This window comes from Sturnira hondurensis, unplaced genomic scaffold, assembly GCF_014824575.4.
Source record: "Sturnira hondurensis isolate 20B ecotype Veracruz unplaced genomic scaffold, ASM1482457v3 Scaffold0001872, whole genome shotgun sequence".
NCBI lineage: Eukaryota > Metazoa > Chordata > Mammalia > Chiroptera > Phyllostomidae > Sturnira > Sturnira hondurensis.
The window spans coordinates 13,478,866-13,505,608 of NW_028074503.1; the positions used below are offsets into that span (position 1 = coordinate 13,478,866).

Genomic DNA, 26,743 nt, shown 5'->3' on the forward strand with positions numbered 1-26,743 from the left:
AGTGTATATCATTTTGCTTGGTAATATCTTTCTTAGGAATTCAGACAAAAGAAAGAAAAGCACCAGTATATAGAAGATGTTTGCTGCCACACTGTTTGAACTAGCAAAGCAATAAAAAATGTTGAACGTCCATCAATAGGAACACGGTCAAATAAATTATTTGATGACATTTTGTAATGTCAGCTGTTAAAAAGCATGTATGGGAACTATCTATACTGACCTGGAAAAATGTCTGTGGTCTGTTATTAAGAAAATTAGGCAGGGGATGGGGAGGAAAGGCAGAAAAACTGTACTTGAACAACAATAAAAATATTTTAAAAAAGGAAATAAGGCAAGTTATGTAGTAAGATCCTAACACTCTGGTTTTGGTATATTGTGTGTGCTTTGGTTTTTTGGTGCTGGGTTTGGTGAATAGCAGTATTTATACATTCATACATGTACTTATGTGTGCAAGCACATAGACAGAGAAGATACCCAACTGCTAATCTTGATCACCTCAGAGAAGTAAGATGGAAGGTAGGAGCAGCAGGCATACTAACTATTCTTTTGAAAAATTAAAATGTCTATACAGATATACATATATACTTTCTCTTTACAAACCTTTGTGTCCTTGGACTCCTTTCTAAAATTAAAAATAAAGGGTAAACAAAGACCTAGTATCTAGATTATGTTTTTTAAAAAAACTCTTAGTCGCAAAAGGCAAACAACACAATTTAAAAAGGGGCAAAGGACTGGAATAGACATTTCTCCTAAGATACACAAATGACCAACAAAATACACGCAAAGATGAACATCATTTGGGAAATGCAAATCAAAACCACAATGAGAGGCTACTCGACAACCACTGGGATGGTTAGAATTAAAAAACAAAAACAAAACAATAAGTGTTGATGTGTTCAGAGCAGCACTATTTGCAATGGCCAATAGATAGAAAACACTCAAATGTCCATCAACAAATGAATGGATAAACATACATACAATGTAATATTATTCAGCCATAAAAATGAAATTCAAATATACAAGGTGAAGGACCTCAAAAACATTACACTAAGTGGAAGAGGCCAGACAAAAGATCACAAGTACGTGAAGTGTCCAGCACAGGTACATCCATAGAGACAGAAGCGGACTAGTGGTTGCCAGGGGGTGGAGGGAGTGGAGAATGGGGAGGAGCAACAGCTAGACGGGCGTGGGGTTTCTCTTAGGGTTAGAAATGTTTAGGCACAAGGTAACGTTGGTATTTGCAAAATATTGTAAATGTACTAAACACCACTGAACTTTTCACAATAAAGTGGTTAACTTTTTATGTTTTGTGAATTTCACTTCAATTAAAAACGGAAAGGGAGTTGGCGGGAAGGTCTCTGTACACGTGCCTGGAGCCGGCTGGACCAAAGGTCTCCTTGCGGCCCTGCATCCCTCCCCAGCCTCGGCCAAAGTCAATACCCCAGCTCGCGAGTCTAGAAAGCGACATGGGCTGAAGAAATGACAGCAGGGGTATCAGAGAAGGAGATATCGGGAGAAAAAGACAGAGGAACCGGTGGGACACACCGCTCGTTACATAGCTACCACGGCGGGGTCAAGCGGTTCCGCCAAGGCTCGGGTCTGAGGAGAACCCTCGCTGGGCCGGGGGCGGGACCGAGCCGGGGCGGGGCCGGGGGCGGGACGGACACAAAAGAAACCGGAACTTCTCTTTCAGGGCGCCCGTTTCCGGAGGGAGCTGGGATCCTGACGTCAAAGTCCGCCCGGCCGGGAACCCAGCTTCCGGAGTCTCCTCTTGTCGCCAGATCTTAACGGCGTGGGTCGGTGGTGGAGATGAGGCAGAAGCACTACCTTGAGGCCGCGGCGCGGAAACTGCAAGACTGCTGTCCGGGCCAGGCCCGCTATCTCCTGTAAGACCCGGCCCGGAGCGGGAGGGGGAGCGGGGGGCCAGCGGCGAGGTGTCCCCTCGTTCCTTACGAATCTCTTTCTCTTTTACAGCTGGGCCTACAGTTCGTCACACGGTAGGGAGAACGCCCGTCGGTCGTGGGTCAGGTTCTCACCGCCCCGCACCTCTCCATCGCATAGCACTCAGGATGATCCAAAGGAGAAACCTGATCGACCCACTCACTACTCTCATATGCCCCGCATAGAGCTGAATGTGCCTTAACTTGCCTGACGTGTTAGAGGCGTTTGACACATTGATCAGTCTTCTCGAAATGGTTTCCTTACTTGACTTCAGGACTTCAGGTCATCTCCCACCTCTTTAGCCAATGTCTTGATCTGCTTTACTCGTTCCTCCTAAATTCCCCAGTCTCTGACAATGCTGGAGTGTCCCGGGACTCCACTCGTGGACCTCTTCTTTTCTAGCTGCACTCACTTCCTTGGTGACAGTTTTTTATTTAGTCTCATGACCTTTAAATTCTGTACACTGAGGATTTCCAAGTCTATATCCGCAGTCCAGTCCTCTCCCCTGAATTCTAGACTGAAACTCAGATACCTTCTGGGCAACTTTCGAATACCTGTTAGGCCAAAACCTGACCTTTACCCCACAACACAGTTCTTCCCATTTCAGCAAATAAAAACTCCTCTTCAGAATTAATCAGCCCCAAACCTTGGAGCCATTCTTGACTCAATAACACCATAATTGCAGACAAAGCCCAACCCACAAACTACAAAATTGTGCTATTTAAAAAAAACAAAGTCACAGTAATTTTATTATTTTCTGATAAATGTGTTTGTAAAATAGGTGATGCATACAGCCTTTTTTTACTTAGTACAAGTGATGAGCAACAGAGTGAGGGATTACCTTTCTGTTGCTAAAAGGAATGAATGGGTATGGTTTTAGTGTTTTGCAAAACAAATTATTGCCATTTTATCTTTTAATAAATTCCTATACTTTTAGTTTGCTTAAGGATAATGTGTATTTGCTTATATTAAATATATACCCCTTTTCACATTTATAATATTGGCAGGGTGTTTGAGGTAACAAAATATTCTAATTCGTTGAATCATGAATTTCATTTGTGTAATTTTAGACGCTAAAGGCACATTTGAAGGAACATGTCCATACTGTTTCCAGTTGCTGGTTCTGGATAATTCTCGGGTGCGCCTCAAACCCAAACCCAAACTGACACCCAGAATACAGAAACTTCTTAATCGAGAAACAAGACATTATACACTCAGTTTTAAAGAAGCCAAAATTTTGGAAAAGTACAAAAACTCCAAAAGTATATTGGTAAGATTTCAATTCTTAAACAAGATTTTTTTCTTTCACTTAAAATGAGGTTAAGAATCAGCCTGAACATTACTCAGAAATTTGTAGTAGTGTATTGAGACTGTCAAAATATATACCTAATTTTTTCCTGGTGATCACTGTTTCAGCAAGAGTACAGCCTAGTTTTGTTTTTCAGTTACTGAAAACCAAGTATCATGAGCTCTCACTTGTTCTCAGATCTCATTGCTGAGCACAATTATTCTTTTTTTAAAGATTTTATTTATTTATTTTTAGAGGGGAAGGGAAGGAGAGAGGGAGAGAAATATCAATGTGTGGTTGCCTCTCATGCATTCCCTGCTGGGACCTGACCTGCAACCCAGGCATGTGCCCTGACTGGGAATCGAACTGCGGTTGTTTGGTTTGCAGGCCCATGCTCAATCCACTGAGCTACACCAGCCAGGGCTGATGAACATGTACTATATTGGAGTACATTATAAGAGAAATCACGCCAAATATTTCTTCTTCCTATGGTAGTTGATTACTTGTAAAACATGCAACAAAACAGTTAAACACTATGGTAAAAGTAGAAGCTTTCTGTCTGCGCTGAAGAGCAATCCTACCACTCCTGCGAGTAAATCCAGCCTGAAGACACCGGAAAGAAGGACTCTCAGTTCTGCAAACTTGAATCATAGACTGTCAGGTTCCAAAGGCAAGAGCCCAACGTTGATTTTCAGGTATCTTAATTCATTAAGTTATTTGAATTGCCAGTGTTAACTCCTGAGTATTCTAATTTTGTGTTACATACACCGCATAAACTTGCCATGCAGTTCGGGTGTCTTGGCTCCCTTTTTTCTCCATACCCTTTTTCTCTCTAGTATCACGTGCTCCCATATCTCTCATTCTCACCTCTGCATGCCTTTCAGGTATATTCCTCTACTTCCAACCTCTGTTTGTTCCCAGCTGCCTGTTAAATACAACTTCTTTATCCACCCACACAGCTAACTGCTCAAACCTGCCCATCCTCCCCAAGTTCCTTATTTAGTGAATAAACATGCCCTTCTAGACATTCTGGTCTGAAATGGCAAGTACAGCGGAGCACTGCTGCGGTGGTCTTTGTCCAGTTAGCCGCCAGTTCCTAGCAACCCTGCCTGTTCACATCTCTCCTTTTTCTCCCCGCTGCTGCTATCTGTGAAGGTCTTTACTCACCTTTCCTTGAGTCTCCGTTTAAACCTTTCTAGACTGGTATTTTCCTGAAGCACAGCTCTGATTAGAAGCACCTCACTCTTCCCTGTGGTCCAAATGCTGCGGCTGGGCTTTCTAGCCCCCAGTGTCTGGGACCAGTCTGTCTGCTTATCTTACTTTGCCTTAATTTATCCTGTGTCAGCAAAACTGAACAGCTCACAATTTACTTTCCTGCTCCTTTGTTCTTGCTGTTTCCTCCAATAGAAATGCCTGTGGGAATCTAACTAAATAGGGATTTGTCCAGTGATAAAGTAAATATGGGCACTTGTTTTATTTTTAGTAATGCTTGATACTGAGTTACTATTATAGTCAATACATTTAATTCTATAGAAACTACAAGGAGATTTTGAACATTTGTTACAAAAAAGAAACTGAGTCTTATAGTTTCATGAACGTAAATAACAAAATTCAGGAAGGACCTATTAACTCTGCTTACTGAGTTGATTTAAGTATTGGATTTACTGGCTAAGAATTAAAATTTCAAGTCCAGTTTTCTCTGTATTCTTGATTTAATTGTTTTGATATTTGGTATGATAGGAATTCATCATTGATGTTTCTACTTACTGGATAAAAGTAGGTAAAAGAAAATTTGATGTATTTAAAACAATTTACTTGCATTTAGACCAGGGTGCTTCTTAGACATATGCAGGGATGAGAAAGATATTGACACTTATCTTATAGATTCAGAGGCAGAAGACGAGTCAGGCTTACCCCAAATAGGGGTTTGGGGGATGGAACCCAATTGGAGAGAATAAAATAGAACGAGGCATAAATATACACATACCAGATGGAGAACCATTTATTGAGTGGACATATTTACAGGGCTCCTCTGTGCCTGGCCCTGTTAAAAGGCACTGGATTATGCAATTAACAGCACAAAGTGCTTATCCTGTGGAACTTACGTTCTAGGGGGAAGACGCAATGGAATGGCACCTACATGTGTAGGTTGGGATTTTTCACCACTTTTTTTTTTTTAAGGAGGGAGAGAAACATCAATGTGTGGTTTCCTCTCCCACACCCTATACTGGGGACCTGGCCCATAACCCAAGCCATGTGCCTTGACTTGGAATCTAACCAGCGTTTGGTTTGCAGGCCAGTGCTCAATCCACTGAGCCACACCAGCCAGGGCGGATTCTTCACTTTTAAGAAAGGAAGTGGTCTTGAGCCGTGAAGAAATCTGTTTTCAAAGTCCTTGCTTAGCACTGTCATGAATCTTGATGTCAGACTTAAAGGGAACTCAAACCTGATGGCATTTTACTTTAGCCTTCTCTTTCAGGTGTGATAGAAGCTTCCAGAACCACCCAACAGACTAACTAAATGTTGTGTATAGCCTATTCAGTGAGGAGGTTTGGGGGACTTTCTGCTGGGAAGAGCTACTGCTCCTATATGGCCGTGATGAAGAAGAGTAGAAAATGTTTCTAGTAGCAGCAATTTAGGATAAGCAGGAAGAACACTTTTGTCAGTATTCCTGAGTGTGGTTTTATGTTTCTTTTCAGAACACCTACATCTGGACAGTCAGCACCCACTTGCTCCTCAAAAAATGTGGCCAAAACAAAGAAGCACTTCTCTCAACTAAAAATGTTGCTTAGTCAGAGTGAATCCAAAAAGAATCCAAAGGTGGACTTTAGAAATTTCTTATCTTCTTTGTAAGTGATGGACTAAGAAACGTCTAATGCAATTTTTGAAACTAAAGTTAGAAACACAGCTTTTTTAAAACTTTTTTTTTCTTTAAATACACGAAAACTAGGATCCAAAAGCAAACTTTTCTTGGTATTCTTCAATGTTTATGGAGAAAATACTTCATTAAAATGAATAAAGCATGCCTACCTCACAAGGTAATTCTAAGAATCACAAATAGATGAAAGGTCCCTGTAAGTAGTAAAGATATATATGGACATCGAGTGGTTGTATTGTTTTCTCCTCCCTTAATTAAGCTCTCATTATCTGTCATTTTCTTTCTTTTTTTTTAAAAATATTTTATTTATTTATCTTTAGAGGGGAAGGGAAGGAGAGAAGGAGAGAAACATCAATGTATGGTTGCCCTTTGTGCATCCCCTGCTGGGAATTGGCCTGCAGGGAACTGGCCTGCAACCCAGGCATGTGCCCTGGCTGGGAATCGAACCTGGATCCTGTGGTTCCCAGGCCCGCGCTCAATCCACTGAGCTACACCAGCCAGGTGTCATTTTCTTTCATGAGGGATATCAGACCTGTATGAGAGGGTCTTCTCCTTTCTAAGTTGTCTATCATGCTAATTTGGAAAAACGATCAAGTATAGGTGTTCTTATTTTCCCACAATCATCCGCAATAATTGTGTATTAGTAAAATTTGAGCATTATTTCTATTTTGCATGCAAAAGTAAATATTCTTGATTGTAGATGATTCACTCAGATACAAAGTTTTTCATTTTTACAACTTTCTGTCATTCCTTTAGTAATAATAATTCACCATACATGACCTTTCATTTACTCTAAAGTCTAAAATTTATTACTTCTAGGCCTAAAATTTATACTAGAACATAGTAGAAGAGTTTAGCTTTCTTAAATTTTCTCTGGAACACAGATATACTTTTTTAAAATGACAGACAAGAATTGTATTCAACCTATTTTTTAAAAACTTTAAATAAATAATAGATACTTTAAACTATAATGTTTCCTAGTCTCTCTGCTGCTACAAGTTTAAAAACTTATCTTTCTTCCATTAGGGCATGGTAAACTGTGAGAGGCCAAGTTCATTAACAAGTTGGTCTTATAATTGTGTGAAGCAAAGTTACACTTAGTGTCAGCCTCAAAGAGGGATGACAAGGGTCATCATTCTGAACTTCCGACTGAACCGCAAGCTGCGGAAGCTGGGCCTTCTCTTTATGTCCACAGCATCTAGCCTAATTGTAGTCACAATAGCCACCTGAGCTCTCTGGCTCACCTCTTACTGGAACATGTGTTCCTCTTGAACTCTTTCTGTTCACTTAGCCAGTCAGTTAGCCCTCTGTATTTCTCAGAACATGCCATGCCACCTTGCCAGCTCTAGGTCTTTCCACCCGGTTTCGGCAAATGCTGTCTATTCCAACCCCACTGCAATATGAAGGCCACTCTTTGATTATAGTGCTTGTGACCCTGTAGTTTACTGTTTCTGACTGTGTCCCTAACTGCTGATGAGCTGTCTGCATGTCTGGGTGACCTCGGGTGTGCTCCCAGTACCTAGTTCACGCTCTGTAAGTGCAAATTCCTTAGCCGATTAGTTCACACTAGTTAGATTTAGAACTCACATCCTTTCCAGCCACATGATAGGGACATAAATAAGTAGTAGTAAAAGTAGGAACCCCTATGTGGGAGCTGTTTACATTATCTCAATGTAAATTGAGATAAATTGAAATTATCTCAATTCAAAGGAAGGACACCATGTGTCTTGACTTCATTTTCTGTTTGGCAGAAGGATCTTTGGGCATCTCTAAATGAATATTAAAATTACAGGGTGGACATAAAACTCTTCATAGAAAACATAGGACTAAATCTTCATAACCTTGGATAAAACAATGGTTTCTTCGATGTAATACCAAAAGCACAAGCAACAAAAACTAGATAAATTGGACTTCATATACATACATTAAATATACATTATTCACACACGTATATACATATGTATTAAATATACATTATAATTTATAATACTCAAAGTATATCTTTGAATCCTTAACTTTTAAATATATAAACTCTACAGAGAAATCGTTAGATCTTGGTCATTTCAGATTAGTTGTTTTACCATTTCATTCTGAACTTAGGAAAAGATCACACAAGCTTGTGTGAAGATTGGGTAATGGAGCTAAGTATCCATGTTTTGTGTTTTTGTTTCAATATTTTGAAACTACATTTACAGGGTATAGAGCTAAGTAACCCACCCATCCAGGAATGGAGAACCAGAGCAATGGCCAGTGGACTAAATCTCCCAGAATTTCTAGATGGTAAGAATCAGAAAGTTCTGATTCAGTTGGTATGTGCCCTTCTGCAAATGTCCCAAGTGAGTCTTATCCAGGGAGTTTGGCAAACACTGCCAAAGATTCCCAGATTTCTGGTATTCCCCAGTTCTGCTTTAAATTCAAGATCTGGTGAGAGGGCTTGTCCTTTGAAGGAGTTTGAGGTACTAGGTGAACTGTTCACACAGAAGCACTTAAGAACTACTAAGTCACAGAAGCTTTTGTCTTGTTCTCTGCCTCTAAGGAACCTGCTATATATAATGAACTTTATATATAGTTCATTCTATGTATAAAAATATAGTTCATATTTATATATAGTTCACCTGGAATTGCCTAAAATTTTAAACCATGAAGCAAGTCACAGACTTAGTTGGTCTATAGCAGGTTGTCAAAATGTGGTCCCTAAACCCAGTGACATCAGCATCAAATTGTTAGAGCTGTAAACTATCAGGCCTTACCCCAAAGCTCTGAGGGTGGGGCCCAGCCATCTATCGTTTAATAAGCTCTCCAGGTGATTCTAAGGTTCCCTTAAGTTTGGGAACCACTGGCCAAGCAAAAGGAATCTTCAGCCATTTCTCCACCATAATATCGCTGAATACTTCCATTACTTTCCTCCCTTCCCCATCCCATATCCAATTAATCAGATTCACCAAAATAATCTACACATTTCAAAAAGAACATAAAACTTTATTAAGAACATCTTATATTGTCATCAGATACAGCCAAACAAAAAAGGGTAAAGAAACAGGGAAACTTCATCTTCCATGTGCTATTGCCATTTCAGAACAGACTCACGCGTGGATGGCTGGAATTACAGAGGGCAACAAATGCTCTGCACAAATAAATTCAATAGGTAACTCTGTTCTCTTTCTACAGAGAACTGGGTTTACACTAAAAAAAAAAAGCTTTCATATAGTGCAACAGCTATGAAACAAGAGTATACCTTTAGGAGCTATTTCTTAATAGAATACAAAGCAGTTTAGTAGCTTATGTTATTTCATATAATATCAATTTCTACAATAGAAATTTCAGAAAGGACATTCTAACTTTCCCAATTAATTTGTATTTGAGTTTTTTCATTCTAAAGATTTCTTAGAACCAGTTCAATAACTAACAGATGAGCTGCTCGTCTACAGTGACAACTGACAACTGAGTTTTGTTCTTTTAATTCTGCAAACCAAGATGACCGGGTCATCCCAGCTTTTGCTGATTCTGAAGGAGTTCTTATAGAAAAACCCTGATTCAGAGTGCATGTGAGGAAAGGTACCAAAATAGCTGTGTCTGGGCGACTTTCCTAGAGGGGAGGTTGGCTGCTGAGCACAGCTGATTTTCTCAGACTCCCAGGTTCCCCCATGTGGTTCTTTTACTTACTGTAGTGATGGAAGGAGCAGAGGGAATGCTAGGGAATCTGTCCAAACTGCCACTCCAGACAGCTCTCTGCACTGTTTGTGGAGAAAAGAGTGATGGTGTCCATTCAGCCACAGTGCCCCTACTGCAGGTGTGGTGATACGCTTTTCTTTTGAGGGGCCAGGCCAAACTGCACTCAGAGATGCATGGTTTGCCTCACATGCACAGTGGAGAAAATGCTCATGATTTAGAATTTGGTATTACAATACCCGCACCTAACCCCATTTCTTGAGAAGTACTCTACCTTTTAGAGAAGAAGACTATGTACTGCTAAGGCTTACCATGTTAAGTATCATAAGGCTGAAAATGTAACTTCTAAACCACACCGTATCATTTGTGTTCACAGTTAGTGAATTAACCAACAACTGAAGGTTTGAGGAGGACTGGTCACGGGGTGGGGCTGGGGGTAGGATTCAGGTTGAGTACTAGCACTTCTCACAAACTGCACCAAGCTCTTTAAAAAAATAATGCATTTTTATAATAAATATTTAGAGCAGATACTGGCATTAAAATCAGTATCTAAGTCAGAAGTCTGTCTTAAATGGTGAAAATATTTCAGCAAACTTCTAATAGAGTTCAAATCCTCCCAGGAGTACAGTTTATAAATTAGTTTTAAATGGAAAAAAATAGTTTGAATGAATAAATCACCATTTTAGCATATCATAAATAGGTCAAGATGTTGAAAATAAATTAATATACAAGTTTTTGCTTTCACTTTAACAAAAAGAACTTACATGATATACTTTTGTAACAGGGATAACAAGGTTTTTATTGTTGTGCACTTGTTACACGCACCCGCCAAGCTGAATCTTTTTCTTACATATCCTACACCGATGGACAGAGGTTCACCGGACACTCCCCAGTGTGTGGGTCTGGCTGCTGCACACCATTTGCTGTTAGAACGTTACAAATGCTGGTCAGGATCTACTGTTAACTACTATTAATAATGTGTCCACTAGTCTATGTCCACACGAACTACGTTCACGGTGAAGTGCAACAACTTCCCAGGTGAGCGTCCTGTGGCAGCGTACACAGGGAACCTAACCAAAATTGTCTCTTCAAGGAAAGGTGCCTCAGCTCCCAAGAGATGACTAAAAAACTTTGGACTATAAGCCATATATGAGTGGGAACCATTTATATGTGTCTGTTTTGGAAAGAGGTCACATTGTTAAAAAGCACTGTTTCCAGAACTATTAGCTATTAAAAATAAATATTTGCATTCTCCTTCACATATAAATTCATTTTAACTATAATCTCAAATACTGAGGAAGAAAGAGTGAAGCCATTCAGACTAGTGAGATAACTGGCTTGTGGGATTTAAAGATGTTTTATTGACTATCTAATTTGAATCTGCTTACAATGAAAAGAAAAATATCTAATATGTAATTAATAAAAAAGTTTATCCTAAGTCATCACTGAGTTCAAATCCATAGCTTAACAATGTGATTTAAGAAGAAAGCAGGAGAGCATGCAACTGCTCTAACACACAGGGTTAAAAAAGGTAAAAGTACAACGTTCTGGTGATTCTAAATGTACAAATAAGAGTATTTACCAGATCTACCCTGTAGTGCAGCACTGCCTAATCTCCAGATATACAGTCATTCCAAATCTTAAGGAAACATTACAAATGTTCCAGGCTACTTCACTGAACATTAACGAATGTTGTGTCCTTGAGATGTTAGAGCTAAAAAGGTCATAGTTTTTAAAGTTACAGGCTATGGGAATAATAGAAGTATCATTATTTTGTTTCTCTCAATCCCATAGATGGCGTTATGTTAAAGAGATCACTTATGTTAAAAGGAGACTGATCTGACAGACAGAAATCAGTTCCAGAATGAAAGTTGTCCTCTTGGTAGAATGTCAAAATTTGTAACATTTCCCAAGCGTTCCATATTAATCGAATCAACTGTCTTTAACCGTTTAATCAAGGGAGTCCCTATTTAACACTCCTCTTATTCTCCTCTGGCAGTTGGAAGGGACCCCTAGTGTGCTACTGTGGCAACATTCTCTAAGCTCTGATCTGACTCTAAAAATGACATCCATGTTTAGTGTTAAATGACTGGCCTCTAAGGAATAAGGAATCAAAGGTATTGAGAGGCAGAGAACTGATATTTTGGTCAGGGAGAAGGGTGAAGATTAAGTTGAAACATTTAATCTCTTCTACAATCAAGTCCTAACTATACCATAATCAAGTCTCAACCAACTCCTGATTAGCTCTTACCCTTTAGAAATTATGTACTATACAGTGATTATTGATGAAAATAAAGAGAAGCATTTAAAAATACATGAAGAAATAGAAACATGGAATTTCTCACAAGGCCCTGGATCAAAAAAATTTACAAAAGATCTTTTGAAAATAATCACTATTTGTGAGCTTATTAATACACAGAGATCATCACTTCGTTTAAACCAAGTCATGTTAACTTACCAATAAAATAGTAAACAAACCAACATTTTAAACAATTTTATAAATTACTTGTCATTTTTGTTGTTGTTAGTGTCACTCTCAACAATATACAAAAATAACATTACAGGACTATCCACCTAACCTGTCTCCATCTCCTGCTAAGTCCTGGGCCACAGAAAGAGACTGGTCATCAATCTTCACTGTAGATGTCCCCTGCAAAGGGCAGGTGCATGTGGCTGCCAGTGACATTGGGCAATCGAGATAAGTCTGGCAGGCTCTGGATCCGGGACCTGAGTTCTTTGCGCACCAGGGAAACTCTGGCTAGCTTGCACTTGTATTCCTGTAACACCAAATAATTTTCATTAGAATTCTGGCAGTTCAAAGAAGTGCTATTTAGCTAATGCTTTGCATAAATCCCAGTTCTACATTCAGTTAATGCTGAGTAAGAAAAGATGATTATGATGAGTTTTAGAATCAAAAGAGGGACTTTGGAAATACGCAACTATGTATACCCTATTATTCTTAAGAAACACCACAATCATAAGCTGTTGTTTCATATGTGTAATATTCTTAACCTCAGCATATTAAGATTTTCAGGTGCCCCTCAGCTTGGATAAGACAAATTACATATTTATTTTTACAAACCTAAACTGAAAATTAACACTGTTTTTGATTTGGAATGTTGGCAACAAAGCACAGTATTATCAGTACCCGTGAATTTGTCTGTAATAGACACCAGTTGCTTCAAGATTACATTACAGTGTTTTATAGCTATCTTGAAATAGTGTTTACGTTTATCACTGCTTTAAAATTATGGTCATTATTAGACCAACCATTCAATGTTACTTAATGTGTCAAGCACATATTATTGTACAAATTTGCCTTACAAGGAATGGCCCATTCCCTGTAGTGGGAGTATCTGTAGCCCAACTGCTCTAAGAGAATGAGGGAAAGGTTTCTGGCGCATGCAGAACTGGGCACTGGCAGACAAAGCCAGCAAAACTGACAAGCAGCTGGTTAAGTCAAGGATAACTTTGGGCACATTAAGGGAGGTGTGAATTCCTGCCATGTCTTACACATAAGCTGCATTTCTCATCCATCATGGTTTTCAACGAAGTATAAATAAAATAGTTTAATGGGGATCTATAATCTTAAGACATAGTTTTCCTCTTTTCCCCTTCTTCACCAGTGGTACACACTGGAACACCAGGTAGGTTCCAGCATAGTAGTTCCAAGTGGCATATAAAAAAAGATAAACACCAGGGTGTTTCACATTATAGATGCAGACTTCTCCGTTGGATCTCATTACACATCTCCACATCTAGCACCTTTCTTCCTCAGAAGACACATCTCCACCTATCTCACTGTTCTTAGCTGAATCATTTTTGAATAAGCACTCTGGAGTCAACAGAAAATACTCAGATGTGATTCAAATGTGCTAAAAGCAATTGTTCTCTGCCTTCTCTTGAGGCCAAGTGTTTTGATAAACACACGTCATATGTGTCTTTTGTGGTCATTACTGCCCACCCTAATTTCTAGTGTCCATATAAGCTATCTTCAATTCAGATTTCTAATAATGCTTTCATTAAAATGATGTGGCAATTAAAAGCCTTCAGCCAGTTTACATACATTAAACACACATGAAAAATGGTAAACATAAATGAAATTTGCAACTTATGAAATCTCTTACATTCTAGGCATTAAAATACGACCTCATTTACTACTCTCAATAATCCTGAGAAGAGATTATTATCCTTCATAAGCCTATGAAATCATACTTTCCCACATTAGGATCAAGAGTAGCAGTGGAAAACTTCCTACTACTTTCATCTTGAAGACAGATTTAAATAGCTGGTAAACTGCTTCGTGTTTACCAAGCTAACCAACTTGGTTAGCTGGAAGACGAAACTGGATGAAACCTGGTAACTACCTGACTGCACAATTCAAGTCACAGTCCTAAAACTTTTAAAATGCATCACTGGTAGATATGTAAAAAAGTTTAACCAAGGTGGGGAACAGTTAGGTAGTTCCTCAAAAAGTCATACAGAGTTCTAATGACCAACAATTCTTTTAGGAATATACAAAGGAGAACCAAAAATGTATGTCTACACAAAAATTCATACATGAATGTTCATAGCAACATAATTGATAAGTACCAAAAAGTAGCAAAAAATCCAAATCTCCACTAACCAATAAGATAAAGAAAATGTGGTAAATCCCTACAATGTAATATTATTTGGCCATAAAAAGAAATGAAGTACTGATACACTGTAATATGGAAGACTCCTGAAAACATTATACTGAACGAAATAAGCCAAACAGACCATGTATACTGTGTGGTTCCATTTATATCAAATGTTCAGAATAGAAAAATTTATAGGAACAGAAATGAGACTTAGGGCTTGAGGTAGGATGGTGTAGAAATAGTTAAGAGGTTTCCTTTAGGGTAGACAAAAATGTTCTAAAATTACTAGACTGTAGTGATGGTCGCAATATCCTGTGAATACACTAAAGAAAAAAATGTCTACTTTAAGTGGGCAAGTTACATGGTAAGTAAATTACACCTCAATAAAACTGTTAAGAGGGGTGGGGGGGGGAAGGCTATGTGAGTTAGTCTGAGAACTGAAGTACCACAAATAGTATTTTTTATAATGGAAAAAGATTCCAAATTCTGCTACTTTAGTAAGAAATTCACTTTAAAAATAAGACTCACATGGATAAAGAAGAAAGTGAACTGGTCTTTCCAGATGCAGTAAATACCAAGCTCACACAATACTCTCCACCCGACCCTAACTGGGTTTTCTGGAAAGACCAATTTGACATCTGTTATTGCAAGTATTGCAGTCCCAGTGATGAGCATACGTGATGGGCAAGGCGGTCAAAAGCAATTCTAAAGAAAATAAAGTTTATAACTGCTTTCCATATGTCACCTGCATGTAACATAGCGCCTCTTTATTCACATACCAATATTTTAGACATCAGTTAGAGTCTTCTGACCTGAAATTCTAGCTTTTACTGTGTATTTTTTACATTTGTAAAGTATAGCATCCTGTTATTTGGTACTGAGCTTGAAGGTCTCAACTGACTTCATACATCAGTCAGCAAACATGTGAGCATTGATTATAGCATGTGCCAGTCATTGTGCTGGAAATACAAAGATGAATCATAGTCCTTACACAGAATATACAATTGAATGGGCAAGCGAATTAATTGTAAGTGTGCTGTGTTCCATCAGAAGCAAAAACTGCTTTCTATGACATACAAAAATTGGAGGGTGGGGTTCAGGGAAGGGTTTCAAAGGCGAGAAGAGGGAAGAACACAACAGGCCAATGCAACAGCGAGATAAAACAGTAGAGAGAACAGTACACGTATGGCAACTCACTATCATTGTAGTGCGCGGTGCAAAGTAAATTTCCTTGTCAAATATGGTCACATTTAAGTTGAGAGGATTAATGTGGATCTAATATAGAATATACCTTAGGAAGAAACTCAGCTAGTTTACTTCAACAAAGAAACAAGTACAGCCCAAAGTGAGAGTGGAGTAACACAGCACTTCATAAACTATATTGTATACACTAATACCTTCATTCAAAAAACAAAAACAATGTATAGCAAGAAAGATCAGTAGGACTTGGTTGTGGTTATGTGAAGAGGCTTCAGGCTCAATGAATGATTGACTGGAGGTGCTATTATCTGGGATAGCAAAGATGGGAGAAACTCCTGTAAGAACAGTGGCTTCCAGCATGGAAACTGAGTGTTATTCCTAGGACTTTCAGGCACTTGGAAATGTGGTTCTTGCATTCTGGGGTGGAAATAAAAGCATGGAATTTATCGTGAGCAGTCTATCTAAAACCCTGATACGTGTATGAGCCAATATGGCAGTGTTTCTCCTTCATTTCAACCATCTTGCCTTCCTACTCCACTTTTCTGTACACCAACAATTTTGTCAGAGATTGTTTTTTGTAGTTTCAGAAGAAATACATTTGGTTGTCTGATGTTTATTAGTTTGTTTTTGAAATTAACTTGTAAATAAAAGTGAAATGTATTTTTTAAAAATGTATTAGTATCAAATGGGATTTTCTGAGTTACCACAATAGCACACCACATTCATGACTCCAATGTGCACAAGAGGATGGTGAGTTCCCTCCCTCCCTCTCTGGTTGGGAATCATACAGGAAGGAAGAGAATTAGGCTAAGGGCAGAATGCAGAAATGTTCCCAGTGTTAAGAAATGGGGGGGAGTCCCTGGCTGGCGTAGCTCAGTGGATTGAGCACGGGCCTGCGAACCAGGGGATCTGGGTTCGATTCCCAGTCAGGGCACATGACTGGGTTGCAGGCCAGTTCCCTGCAGGCCAACTCCCAGCAGGGGACGCACAAAAGGCAACCATACATTGATGTTTCTCTCCCTCTCTCCTTCCCCTCTAAAGGTAAATAAATAAATAAATCTTTAAAAAAAAAAGAAATAGGGGGGAAAACAGAAAGAAAGTAGTGAGTATATATTTGGAAAATTTGAACATTTTTTCCTTGGGAAAATACTACCTTTCTCAACAGATACTTTGGGTGCTGTGACTATAATCCAATCCACTGAGAACAATACTGTTTACATTCATTACCTGAATAACTCAGTTGCTATCTTCAACCAACTTAGAGTATCTGCTCTCCAAATACTTGTAAGAGAATTAGATAAAAGACTGAGTATGATATTTGAAAGTTTCACTTAAAGCATTTCATATTTGAAAATTTCATGGATTCCCATGCCTTACATGTGAACTGCACATGGCAACTTATTTCCAGAGTATGAAAAGGGGACAAAAGGCGAACTGTACAGTAGAGAAGATGACAAACACTACCCAAGACAACTGATCAAGGGTACATCAACAGCATTACGTCACATCAATAGAATGTACCCTTAAAAAATGTGATGAAAATGGCACTTTCCCTCTGGGATTCCTTCCCAAAATACGTAACTCCGGTCAGTGAGAAAAGCATCAGACAAATCTTAATTGTGGGACATGCTACAAAATCCCCGAGACGTATTCCCATGGTTATCACGGTCATACAACACATGGAAAGTACCAAGTGCCACAGCCAAGAAGTCTAAGGAGCAATGACAAATGTAATGTGATATTCTACATGGAATCCTGGAACAATCAAAATTTACATTTCTACTTTCATGGTGCTGTCCTTAAATTGCTCTCATCTTTTGTGTGGCCTTTAACCCTCACTCCTTTAGCACACATTATCCAGTTACTAAAGAATCACACTGTCTCAGGGTCATAAAGGTCAGCTAGGCTGGTGTTTCCCAAATAGGGTGGCCCATGAAACACATCCCACAGGCCATAAATCAGAGGTTCTTGGCTGTTTGGGGGCAAAAGTTTCTTTGCTACATCCCTGCTCCAATTCTCACTGTGCTCATATCCAGAGGGAAGCTGCAAGAATGGGATCTTGTTTGTAACATTCTTCAAAAATCACTTAAATACACATTACCATCTCTGAGAGCTAATAGTTTACGTAGAATAGTTATGCAAACATTAGCCCTAATATTGTCATTGAACTTCTTCTAGACTACCTCCAACAGTAACAAACTCAGTATTTTATTCTTATGTACGAGTGGACATACTGTGGAACCCTAGGTTGGTGGTTTTCACTCACACTTTCTGCCCCACTCTTCTGGCTCGCACAGCCCTGTGGTAAGTCCACTGTAATTTTCATCCTATAAGTAAGATGTTTTACCCCTGTGGCTTCCTTCAAGTTTTTCCCTTTGTTTTTGGTTTCCTGCACTTTGAACATGCCTTAGAGTAGACTGAAGATTTTTTGGTATCCTGCCTAGTGTTCTGAGTTTCTCAGTCAGTGGTTTGATGTTGTCATTCATTTTGGAAATGCTTGGCCATTATTATTTCAAATATTTCTTGTTTCATTTGTTCTCCTGGCATTCCAAGTACCTGTGTGCTACACCTTTCCAAATTATCCTAGTTTTTTTTTTGTTGTTGTTCATTTCAGTTTGGGAAGTTTCTACTAACTGATCATGAAGCTCTGAGGTCTTCCTCAGCAGTGTCCAATCTATTGAGGTGACCATCAAAGGTGCTCTTCATTTGTTGGTGTTAATTTTTAGCATTTGATTGTCTGGTTTTGCATGGGGTCTACTTTTACATTAGAGTTAACATACTCATCAGTTAGATTCTGGTCTGATAATTCCAAACTTTGTGTCACATGAGTTGTTTTCGCATAAAAAATATCTGCAGACTCTTTCTTGCTTTTTAGTATGCATTATCATTTTTTCAAAAGCCAAAAAGGATTGTCAGGTCACAGGAACTGAGGTAAACAGGTCCCATGAGGTTTTATGTTAATCTATGGAGTTGGGCTGTGTTTAAGCTTTGCTGTAGATATAGATGTCAAGAGGCTGAAACTCGTTACTTTCTTAAATAGTCCTTTCATGTTAGGCAGTTCTAACTGGCAGAATGGTCGTCACATGTAATACATCCACTGTTCCTTCTTCCCTTATATAACCCGACCTCTGCTTCTGATACCTTTAATCTGAAGACAGAGAGCACACAACTTATGACTATCCCGAAGTCTGATCTCTAATATCCCCATTTCCTTTAACTGTTCTTCAAGGCATTCTGTTTCCACTCCTTTTGCCATCCTGGCCCTTGCCTCTGGAAACATAATGGTAAGTTGGTTCCTTTTACTAATGTGAAATTCAGAGTTAAATATGGAAATCCAGCTGTGGTTTAACCAGCATTCAATGAACACCTAGGACAGCTTAATACTATTTATACCAGCTATGTCACCATGCTAACAGCTAAATGACCAATGCTTTCTCCCGTGAAGTGATGCCTAATTGAGTCCTGACCGCACTGATGCAGTTAGGAGAATCTAAATGTAGTAATTGACGGTGGGGAGTGTTTAAGCAAAGAAAGAAGACAACACTGATCCAATTCTATTTGCACTAGTTATGAACCAACAGGTCAATCTGTGAGCCATGGTATCAGAAACAGCCCTAATTCAACTGAAGTCATAAGCAAACGTGTGCACATGTGCGTTCCTCAAAGCTGTTGCAATTCAAAGGTTAAGAATGCCCATGGTCACTCTGACTGGTATGGTTCTGAGGCTTGAGCGCCAGCCTGCAAACCAAAAAGTCACTGGTTCAATTCCCAGTCAGGGCACATGCCTGGGGTGCAGGCCAGGTCCCCAGAAGGGGGCACAGTAGAGGCAGCCACACATTGACGTTTCTCTCCCTTTCTCCCTCCCTTCCCCTCTCTATAAAAAAAAATGCTCAGTCTTTTCATATTCAATAATCTTTCTGATGCTTCATGAACACACACACACATTTCAAAATCAATAAACACTTAGCTGTACATATTCCCCAGTCAAAAGGTAACTAAAATCTCATTACAAATTATAATTTAAAACATATTGTTGTAGTATAATGTGTCTAGCACCTAATAATTTATCAAAACTCATCAACTTTACTGAAGTTGCCTTAGTATTTGCTCATTTTATTGTATTATTGTAGAATTATCTAAATTTTAAATTGTATCAAGTTCGTTAATACTAAAAAATGCTCAATTTACTTTATATTGGCATATGACTCTTAGAAAGATCCCAAGAATAAAACAGGCTTTGCTCTGAAGCAGTGACTTTCTCCACAACCTGGTCTAAACAAAACCGGATCTGAGAAATGCTTTACAGAGAACACTTGCTTCAGGAAGTTAGCCTGACAGATGACATAAAGCTCTCCTTAAAATTTTTATTGGTTTAACTACATAAGAGGTTCACATTTTGCTTGAACAAACATGGTGTATGCAGATATACAATTTGTAGTTCTGACACAAATCTTACTTCAAAAGTGATGAGCAGATAAATCAATTACATGGTATAGTTACCAATAATATTCTCCCCTCCAATAAATTAAAATGTCATCCTGAAGGTATGGGACTAGAGGCATAAGAGCTTTTATTAAATAATGTCCAATATTCTTGACAGTAAACATCTTCCACTAATTTGTCACATATACTTACTTCCTTCAATAGGTCCAATAAGTAAATGAAGAAAACAAAACCTACAATGAATGCTGGTTAGCTAAAATGTTAAAAAACTTTTAAAATGATAAAAATTGAATGTCTAGAACTATGTAAAACAACAAAACAGTGTGGAACAAAATACACCAAAATATTAATGTTTGTTTTCAGTGATTAATGTAAACTTGAGTGGTTTTGGTTTTGCTTTTTCAGTTACCCATTATAAATGCGCATTGTTTTTATGTAGGTAGAGTTTTGGGAGGGAAAGGCAAGGAAAATTTTAAAGTCCGCATATTGCTTTTATAAGCCAAATTAAACTTAAGTACTTAGAAGTTCCCAACTACAAGAAATAGGGGAAAAGTTAATTTTGGTGCTTATACAGATACAGATTAGGTTTAATAGCTACATTTGGAAGATGAAAAAATGGGCTTGTTACTACACAATTTCTTCAGGTTCGCACAGTAAGTTCTAGAACCTAATTCCCGGTTCATTATTCCAATCCGTACTCCGCACTCACAGGAGACTAGCCAAGACAGAGATCCAAGTAGGATCTAGACCTGTACATCTGGTGTGACTACAAGTTTTTAAACACTTGTAGTAACTATTCAAAATGTTTTTAATGCATGACTTTTTTTTTTTAAACTAAAGGAAATATATCAAAATGTTATCATGGAGCTAAGTGATTTTAATGCACTCATTTTAATTTTTTTCAAATTTCCTTTGCATCTATTAATATTTCTGTGCCTGTTCTCATACATAAAAGATGTACACTAGTAGCCACCTCTCAGAGTGGCAAAAAATAAATAAATAAAACTAGTACTTAGGGTGCTAGTGTGGCACAGAGTACCCTCTAAGTACTACTTACTACTTCATGACACGTTTTAAATTCTCTCTCCTATGAAGTTTAAGTACAATAGCCAGGTTTCAGCATAGGTATAAAGCAGTGGTAAGTTTCCATCGTATAATGTATGGAAATATTTCCTGTATGTAGTATTGGGATATTTTACCCAAGAGACTGAAGAATTCTGAGAATCTAGACACTAAGAAGCTACTAGAGGCTCCAAAAGCAGTTTCTTGATGAACAGTTTTTTTTTTGTTGTTTTGTTTTTTTTTCACTTTGACTACACAAGCTCAAATAAGGGACATGGTACTCAATGATTAGTCAGAAAGAGGCAATACAATGGGATTGCTGTAGAATAAAATCTAGTAGGAGGGCCCAAGCTGACACCCTGGAATTCAGGACACCTTACTAGGATTAGGAATCCAGATACCCCACTCCTCCCTGAGGACGATAAATTCTCAACACAGGTCTGGGTAGATGGGTAGTTGAGAAAAAGGAGTCATCTGACATACCTACCATATTTTTCGGACTGTAAGACACACCTAGGTTTTAGAGGAAAACAGGAAAAAATTTTTGAAGCAAAAATATGTAGTAATATATTTTATAACATAAATAACATACTTCACCAATGTAAATGTAAACAGAACAGCAGCATTAACCACCATCATTCCTCCCAAATGGGGGCGGGCGGGTTGTGTCTTACGGTCCAAAAAATAGGGTAATGCCAGCTGCTGGATGGGGACAGAACAGTAAATTTGGTCAGGCATGGAGAGCTATCCTTCTTTCCTTTTCCCAGTTTCCCTTCTGTCCATTTCCCCCTTTACTTTCTGTCCCCTGGTTGCATTCTGTATCCTATGGTCAAAGGAAACTCTTTAACATTCTCGTTTACAATTGTACTGCTAAATTTTCAGTTCTGCATTATCTACATGGTATCTCCAACCATCAGTTTGTCTTGTGTGAAATGTATATACATTGTACACTAATGTATCTAATACACACTATGTATACACACTACATACAGATCATCCTGAATAGCTTTCTTTTGGACACCAAATTTAGGCTGTCACATACTAGTTAGCAAACAGGTCAAAGCTACCCCATGATGATGCCAGAGTGAGCATTTGAGTTCTGTACAGCAGACTGTACTGATGTTCGTGGTAAGTAACAAGGGTAGAAATTAGACATGCTGAGAGTGGCAAATGTTTAGGTTCACTCAAATACTACCTAGACCTCAACTGGTAGACTTTATGTTCCCTACCAAAGAAAAATGAGAACAGACTGTGACTATAACCCTAAACTGGATGAATTCAGCATCAAGAAATTCCAGTATTCCAAATGCAAAAAAAAATTTTCAGCAACCCAAATACAAGGGTATTGTTTCTGTTCACTTCATGAAAAAAACACAAGATTTTGTTACAGATCTTTTGCTTGACAGATTGAGTTGACAGGGCTGCTACCAAAATTAGCATTCCAATCTCCAGTTCAATTCACTAAGAACTCCACTCTCATCTTGAATATCTGTACCTCCTACTAAACATAATTCGTTTTTATCCGAGAGGGCTGTTATTTTAAAATTACATTGTTTATAGTTAATCATGTCACCCTGGCTGGTGTGGCTCAGTGGACTGAGCGCTGGCCTACAAACCAAGGGGTTGCCAGTTTGATTCCCAGTCAGGGCACATGCCTGAGCTGCAAGCTAGGTCCCCAGTAGGGGATGCACAAGGCAACCACACATTGATATTTCTCTCCCTTACTTCCTCCCTCCCTTCCCCTGTCTAAAAATAAATAAAAAATTAAAAAAACTATGACCTAATTTTACTCCTCGACACAGAAGGGCTTAAAATTCATCAATAACTATAGTCAGAAATTTTGTAAATAAAATGTCTCTGGTGAAAAACTGTTCCATACATGATTTTGTTACTAAAATTTAGTATTTTTCACTGTTTTAGAAATGTGTCATGTGCAAAGATGATATACTGACTTACTATATTGTTTAAACTTCGCCAGCACACTGTTTTCCAAAACCTCAAATGTACCTCACCTGCTCTCATTTTATGGCCTTTATGGCTTTGATGCCATTGCTTACATTGCTTCCTCGGTTACAGCCAGAACTCCAGACATTCCTCTATTCATCGGAGTACAAGTACAGCCCTCACTCACGTGACTCATTGGGTGGAGCATGCCCCGGTAAACCGAAAGGTCACCGGTTGTACTGCATGCAGTCAGGACACAAACCTAGCTTGCAGGTTGTGTCCCCATTCGTGGCACATATGAGGCAACCAACAGATGTTTTCCTCCTTCCCTTTCCCTCTCTCTAAAATCAATAAGCATGTCCTCAGGTGAAGATTAAAAATTTTTTTAAGCATAGGGCTATAAAACAGAAACTTATACAAAGTAATAATCCAACGCAAACTTTTATTGAAATGAATAGAAGTAAAAAGCTCTTCATAACGTGGCTCTGAGGACACGTTTTCTCATGGATACTAATTAGGGGTGAGATCTCCAGGCATTTAGGCATTTTTTCAATAGTTTACACTACTTTGCTGGGTTTTTTTTTCCTATGATCTATTTTCTAGGGGAAAAGTTCTTCCAAGTGTGCTGTCTTATCTATTAGCTTTCTGAAAATGCATGGTGGTTCCGGGGATGTTAACTTCATGTAACTAGTGACTGACTGTATACACTACCTGCTTGCATGGACAGGACCCAACACAGATCAGACTGGCAATTGGCTTCCAGACACAGATGGCTATCATTACTGCTGGGCCTCACCAGCCTGAAGGGCACACTGTAGGTTTCCTCCACTCCCAGCTGCAGACAGACAGACTTCTCATCACTGCTACCTGGCCCAAGAGGGAGGAATGCACAGGGGTTGGCCCTGTTTCTACTGCTGTACCCTTAAGTCACTGTTGTTCCAGCCTCCTGCTTCAAGGTGTTCCACTTGTGGGCACAGAGCATTTGAGTAAGTGTCCCCACCTTTCGGAAGGTACATGCCAGAATGGGATTTCTTTCCATTCATTTGTCAGTAATCCATTGTCTGAGAATACAGCCATGTGGGGGGAACCCACAGCACTCTTTCTCTTATTAGAGCAGTTACATACATCTCATATGGTAAATTTCATTTCCTATATATCTACTGCATTTACACCTATCTTTTAAGCCGTCTTTATCAACCATTATGAACAGACCTTACTGAGACAATGCTCATGTCCTGTATCTGTACTACTCAACACAGTAGCCAAGAACCACACATGACTACTGAATACTTGAAATATAGCTGAGAATTTAGATTTTATTGTTTTAATTAACTTAAAGAATACATATGGCCGGCGGCTGCCTACTGAACAGTGCAGCTCTGTACCTCTGCACTTCACCTCAACCCCTCATGTCTCTTCATCTCTCCCCATTTCACCTCCTCTCTTTTCATCCTATCGTTGTCTTTATATATTAAGGCAACAAATAGTAACATAAGATACAAATCCTTATTACACAGATGATACAGACTATCCTAGGTTTTATTATATTTTAGTATACATTTTCTGGAAGTTCTAAGAGGGAAAAACTGCCACTTAAGTCTAACATCTTAAAATGGAAGTCAAGGGAAGAGTGTGTAAGACTGAGAAAGCATCGGAGATCAAAATCTATTCTGCTTTTGTTTTCTCTACAGAATAGAGTGAAAACTCTAAATCAGGCCAGGAATCATGCGAACACCACGCTTTAATAAAATCCAAGTCTCTTAACATAATCCATCACATTCCAAGACCCTGAGGTAAAAGGTAGGAAACACTTTAGACTAACTTGAACTGAGACAATTCCAAAAATCATGAAGAACTATGAAAAAGGTGAACACCAACATATACTGTATCTAATCTTGAAGAGGCAGATGCCATAAATAATAGACAAATGGGACTGATGCAGATAAGTCAGAATCTCAAAAAAGGATTAACATATTCTTTAAAGAACTCAGGGATCCAGGTACAATCATGGATATGCTAAGAATATAAACATTTTCTTTGTGAGAGGACTACAGATATTAAAATACTGCAGGCATCTTACACTCCTTTTGGTGTGTCCCTATAAACAAGGCACAAAATTCACTGGTTAAATGGTGCTAGCCAGAAAACCTTCAAGTCTTTTTTGGGCTGGAACTTCAGAAGTACTTACTCTTGCCTAATGTCACTGAGGAAGTTAAGTGCTGAAGCCAGAACTTCCACTCAGGCAACCCAGTTGCACAGTCCCTGGGGCTGCACACCCCCTGCACACCACCTCCTCACCACCAAGCCCAACTGTTCCCGAAGTGTTTACTGACCTAAGACCAGAGTCACCAACAAAATTTTCTAACCACAGGTCTGGGTTTCTGGCCTTATCTCTTCAACACATAAAACGTATTTTTACCTGTAACTTAGAATATATGTCCTTAAGAAATTTGAAGACACAAAGCCAAGAGAGTCAAAAGAAGAAAACAAGTCTTTTTTTATTTTTTATTTTTGAGAGTACGTTTATTAAATAAAGCTGGGGACAGTGAAAAAAGGAAAGGCTTAGGATACAAGAGGCAACAAGAGCCTAGGCAGGGCTGCTTTGGCCACTGAGATGCAGAGAAAAGGGGGCCCTGGAAACAGGTTCAGGGGGTTAGCCCAGGAGGAGCTATTGCTATCCACTGCTCCCCTGGTTGCACGTCTTGTGGGACCCTTTAGGAGATGCACACCTGAGAGGGAATAAAGGCCATGGCATGCTCCTGAGAGGGTGAGTGCACTAAGAAATGACAACTCTTTAGAAAACTCTACAGGCTGAAACAGATTCAATGAGATAATAAAAATAAGTATTTAAAAGTTAATTATATAAGAATCTGATTAAAAAAAAAGGAATCTGATGAACAAATCCAAGAATGAGCCGAGTTTAGGGAAAGAAACAGGTTGAAGTACTCCCAACATTAACATAAGCAAAAAAAAAACCAAACAAAAAAGCCAATGCTCCACTGTCACAAAGATGTTCTCTATGGTGCATACTGAAGAATAAAAAATATAAAGACTCATATTTTACTTGTACTTTTCCTATTGAAAGAATCCTTAGATCCTTCTTCAGAGTCCATACTTTCATCAAACATATACTTTCAACATTTACTTGTCTAATTCCTAAGTTCATTGATTAGAAAAAAGTTGGAACTGAAAATGCTTTGAACATTCATTGCCAGCAATAAAAAACATAGGCAGCTGACCAACAAAGAAACACATATTAAGGTATATAAGAAGTAGAGAGTAGCTAATTAAACATTAAATAGGATTCAGCACTCCTGTGCACTTCACTAAGCTTTAGAGGCATGACTATTTTACAGTCATTATGGACATTTATGTTGCCAATTCTCCCATGAGCCACTATAACAAGGACACCTGCACCTGCTGGACCCCCAGCAGCATGGGGAAAGTCCAGGCACCACAGTAACTACAGGGGCACTGAGTGGTTTGGCTGTTGTGGCGGCAAACTAGAGGCAAGGTTCCAGTCAGGTGGGCACGGACTCTGCAAGCTCACAAAACTCGAGCACTAACACCTTCTCACTCTGACTCCCCCTTAACCAGCCCTGGAATTGCCGATCTGTGAACTAGCCAAGTATAAAATCTGCAGTAAGTCCTTTTTTTCAACAAGACCATAAAAATCTGACAAAACAATCCCCACTC

General features: G+C 38.8%; 2 protein-coding genes across 2 annotated transcripts in view; one reads left to right on the forward strand and one right to left on the reverse strand.

Moving 5' to 3' along the window:
* The first annotated feature begins 1,704 nt into the window (after positions 1–1,704).
* Positions 1,705–6,327, forward strand: RMP24 (ribonuclease MRP subunit p24). Its single transcript, XM_037033045.1, has 5 exons — positions 1,705–1,886; positions 1,975–1,997; positions 3,012–3,211; positions 3,725–3,924; positions 5,929–6,327. The coding sequence occupies exons 1-5, from the start codon at positions 1,810–1,812 to the stop codon at positions 6,080–6,082; spliced, it is 654 nt and encodes a 217-aa protein (XP_036888940.1). The 5' UTR covers positions 1,705–1,809; the 3' UTR covers positions 6,083–6,327.
* A 3,159-nt stretch (positions 6,328–9,486) lies between these two features.
* RPRD1A (regulation of nuclear pre-mRNA domain containing 1A) overlaps positions 9,487–26,743 on the reverse strand; it is a 55,543-nt gene continuing 38,286 nt past the window's right edge. The window contains exon 7 of the mRNA XM_037033057.1: positions 9,487–12,553. Coding sequence (XP_036888952.1) covers positions 12,404–12,553 — 150 coding nt within the window. The 3' untranslated portion in view covers positions 9,487–12,403. The remainder of the gene's footprint in view (positions 12,554–26,743) is intronic.

Coding starts and splice junctions, on each gene's coding strand:
- RMP24 (XM_037033045.1), top strand. CDS start 1,810: ATGAGGCAGAAGCACTACCTTGAGGCCGCGGCGCGGAAACTGCAAGAC. Junction 1,998..3,011: donor GGCCTACAGTTCGTCACACG/GTAGGGAGAACG, acceptor GTGTAATTTTAG/ACGCTAAAGGCACATTTGAA. Junction 3,925..5,928: donor AGCCCAACGTTGATTTTCAG/GTATCTTAATTC, acceptor GTTTCTTTTCAG/AACACCTACATCTGGACAGT.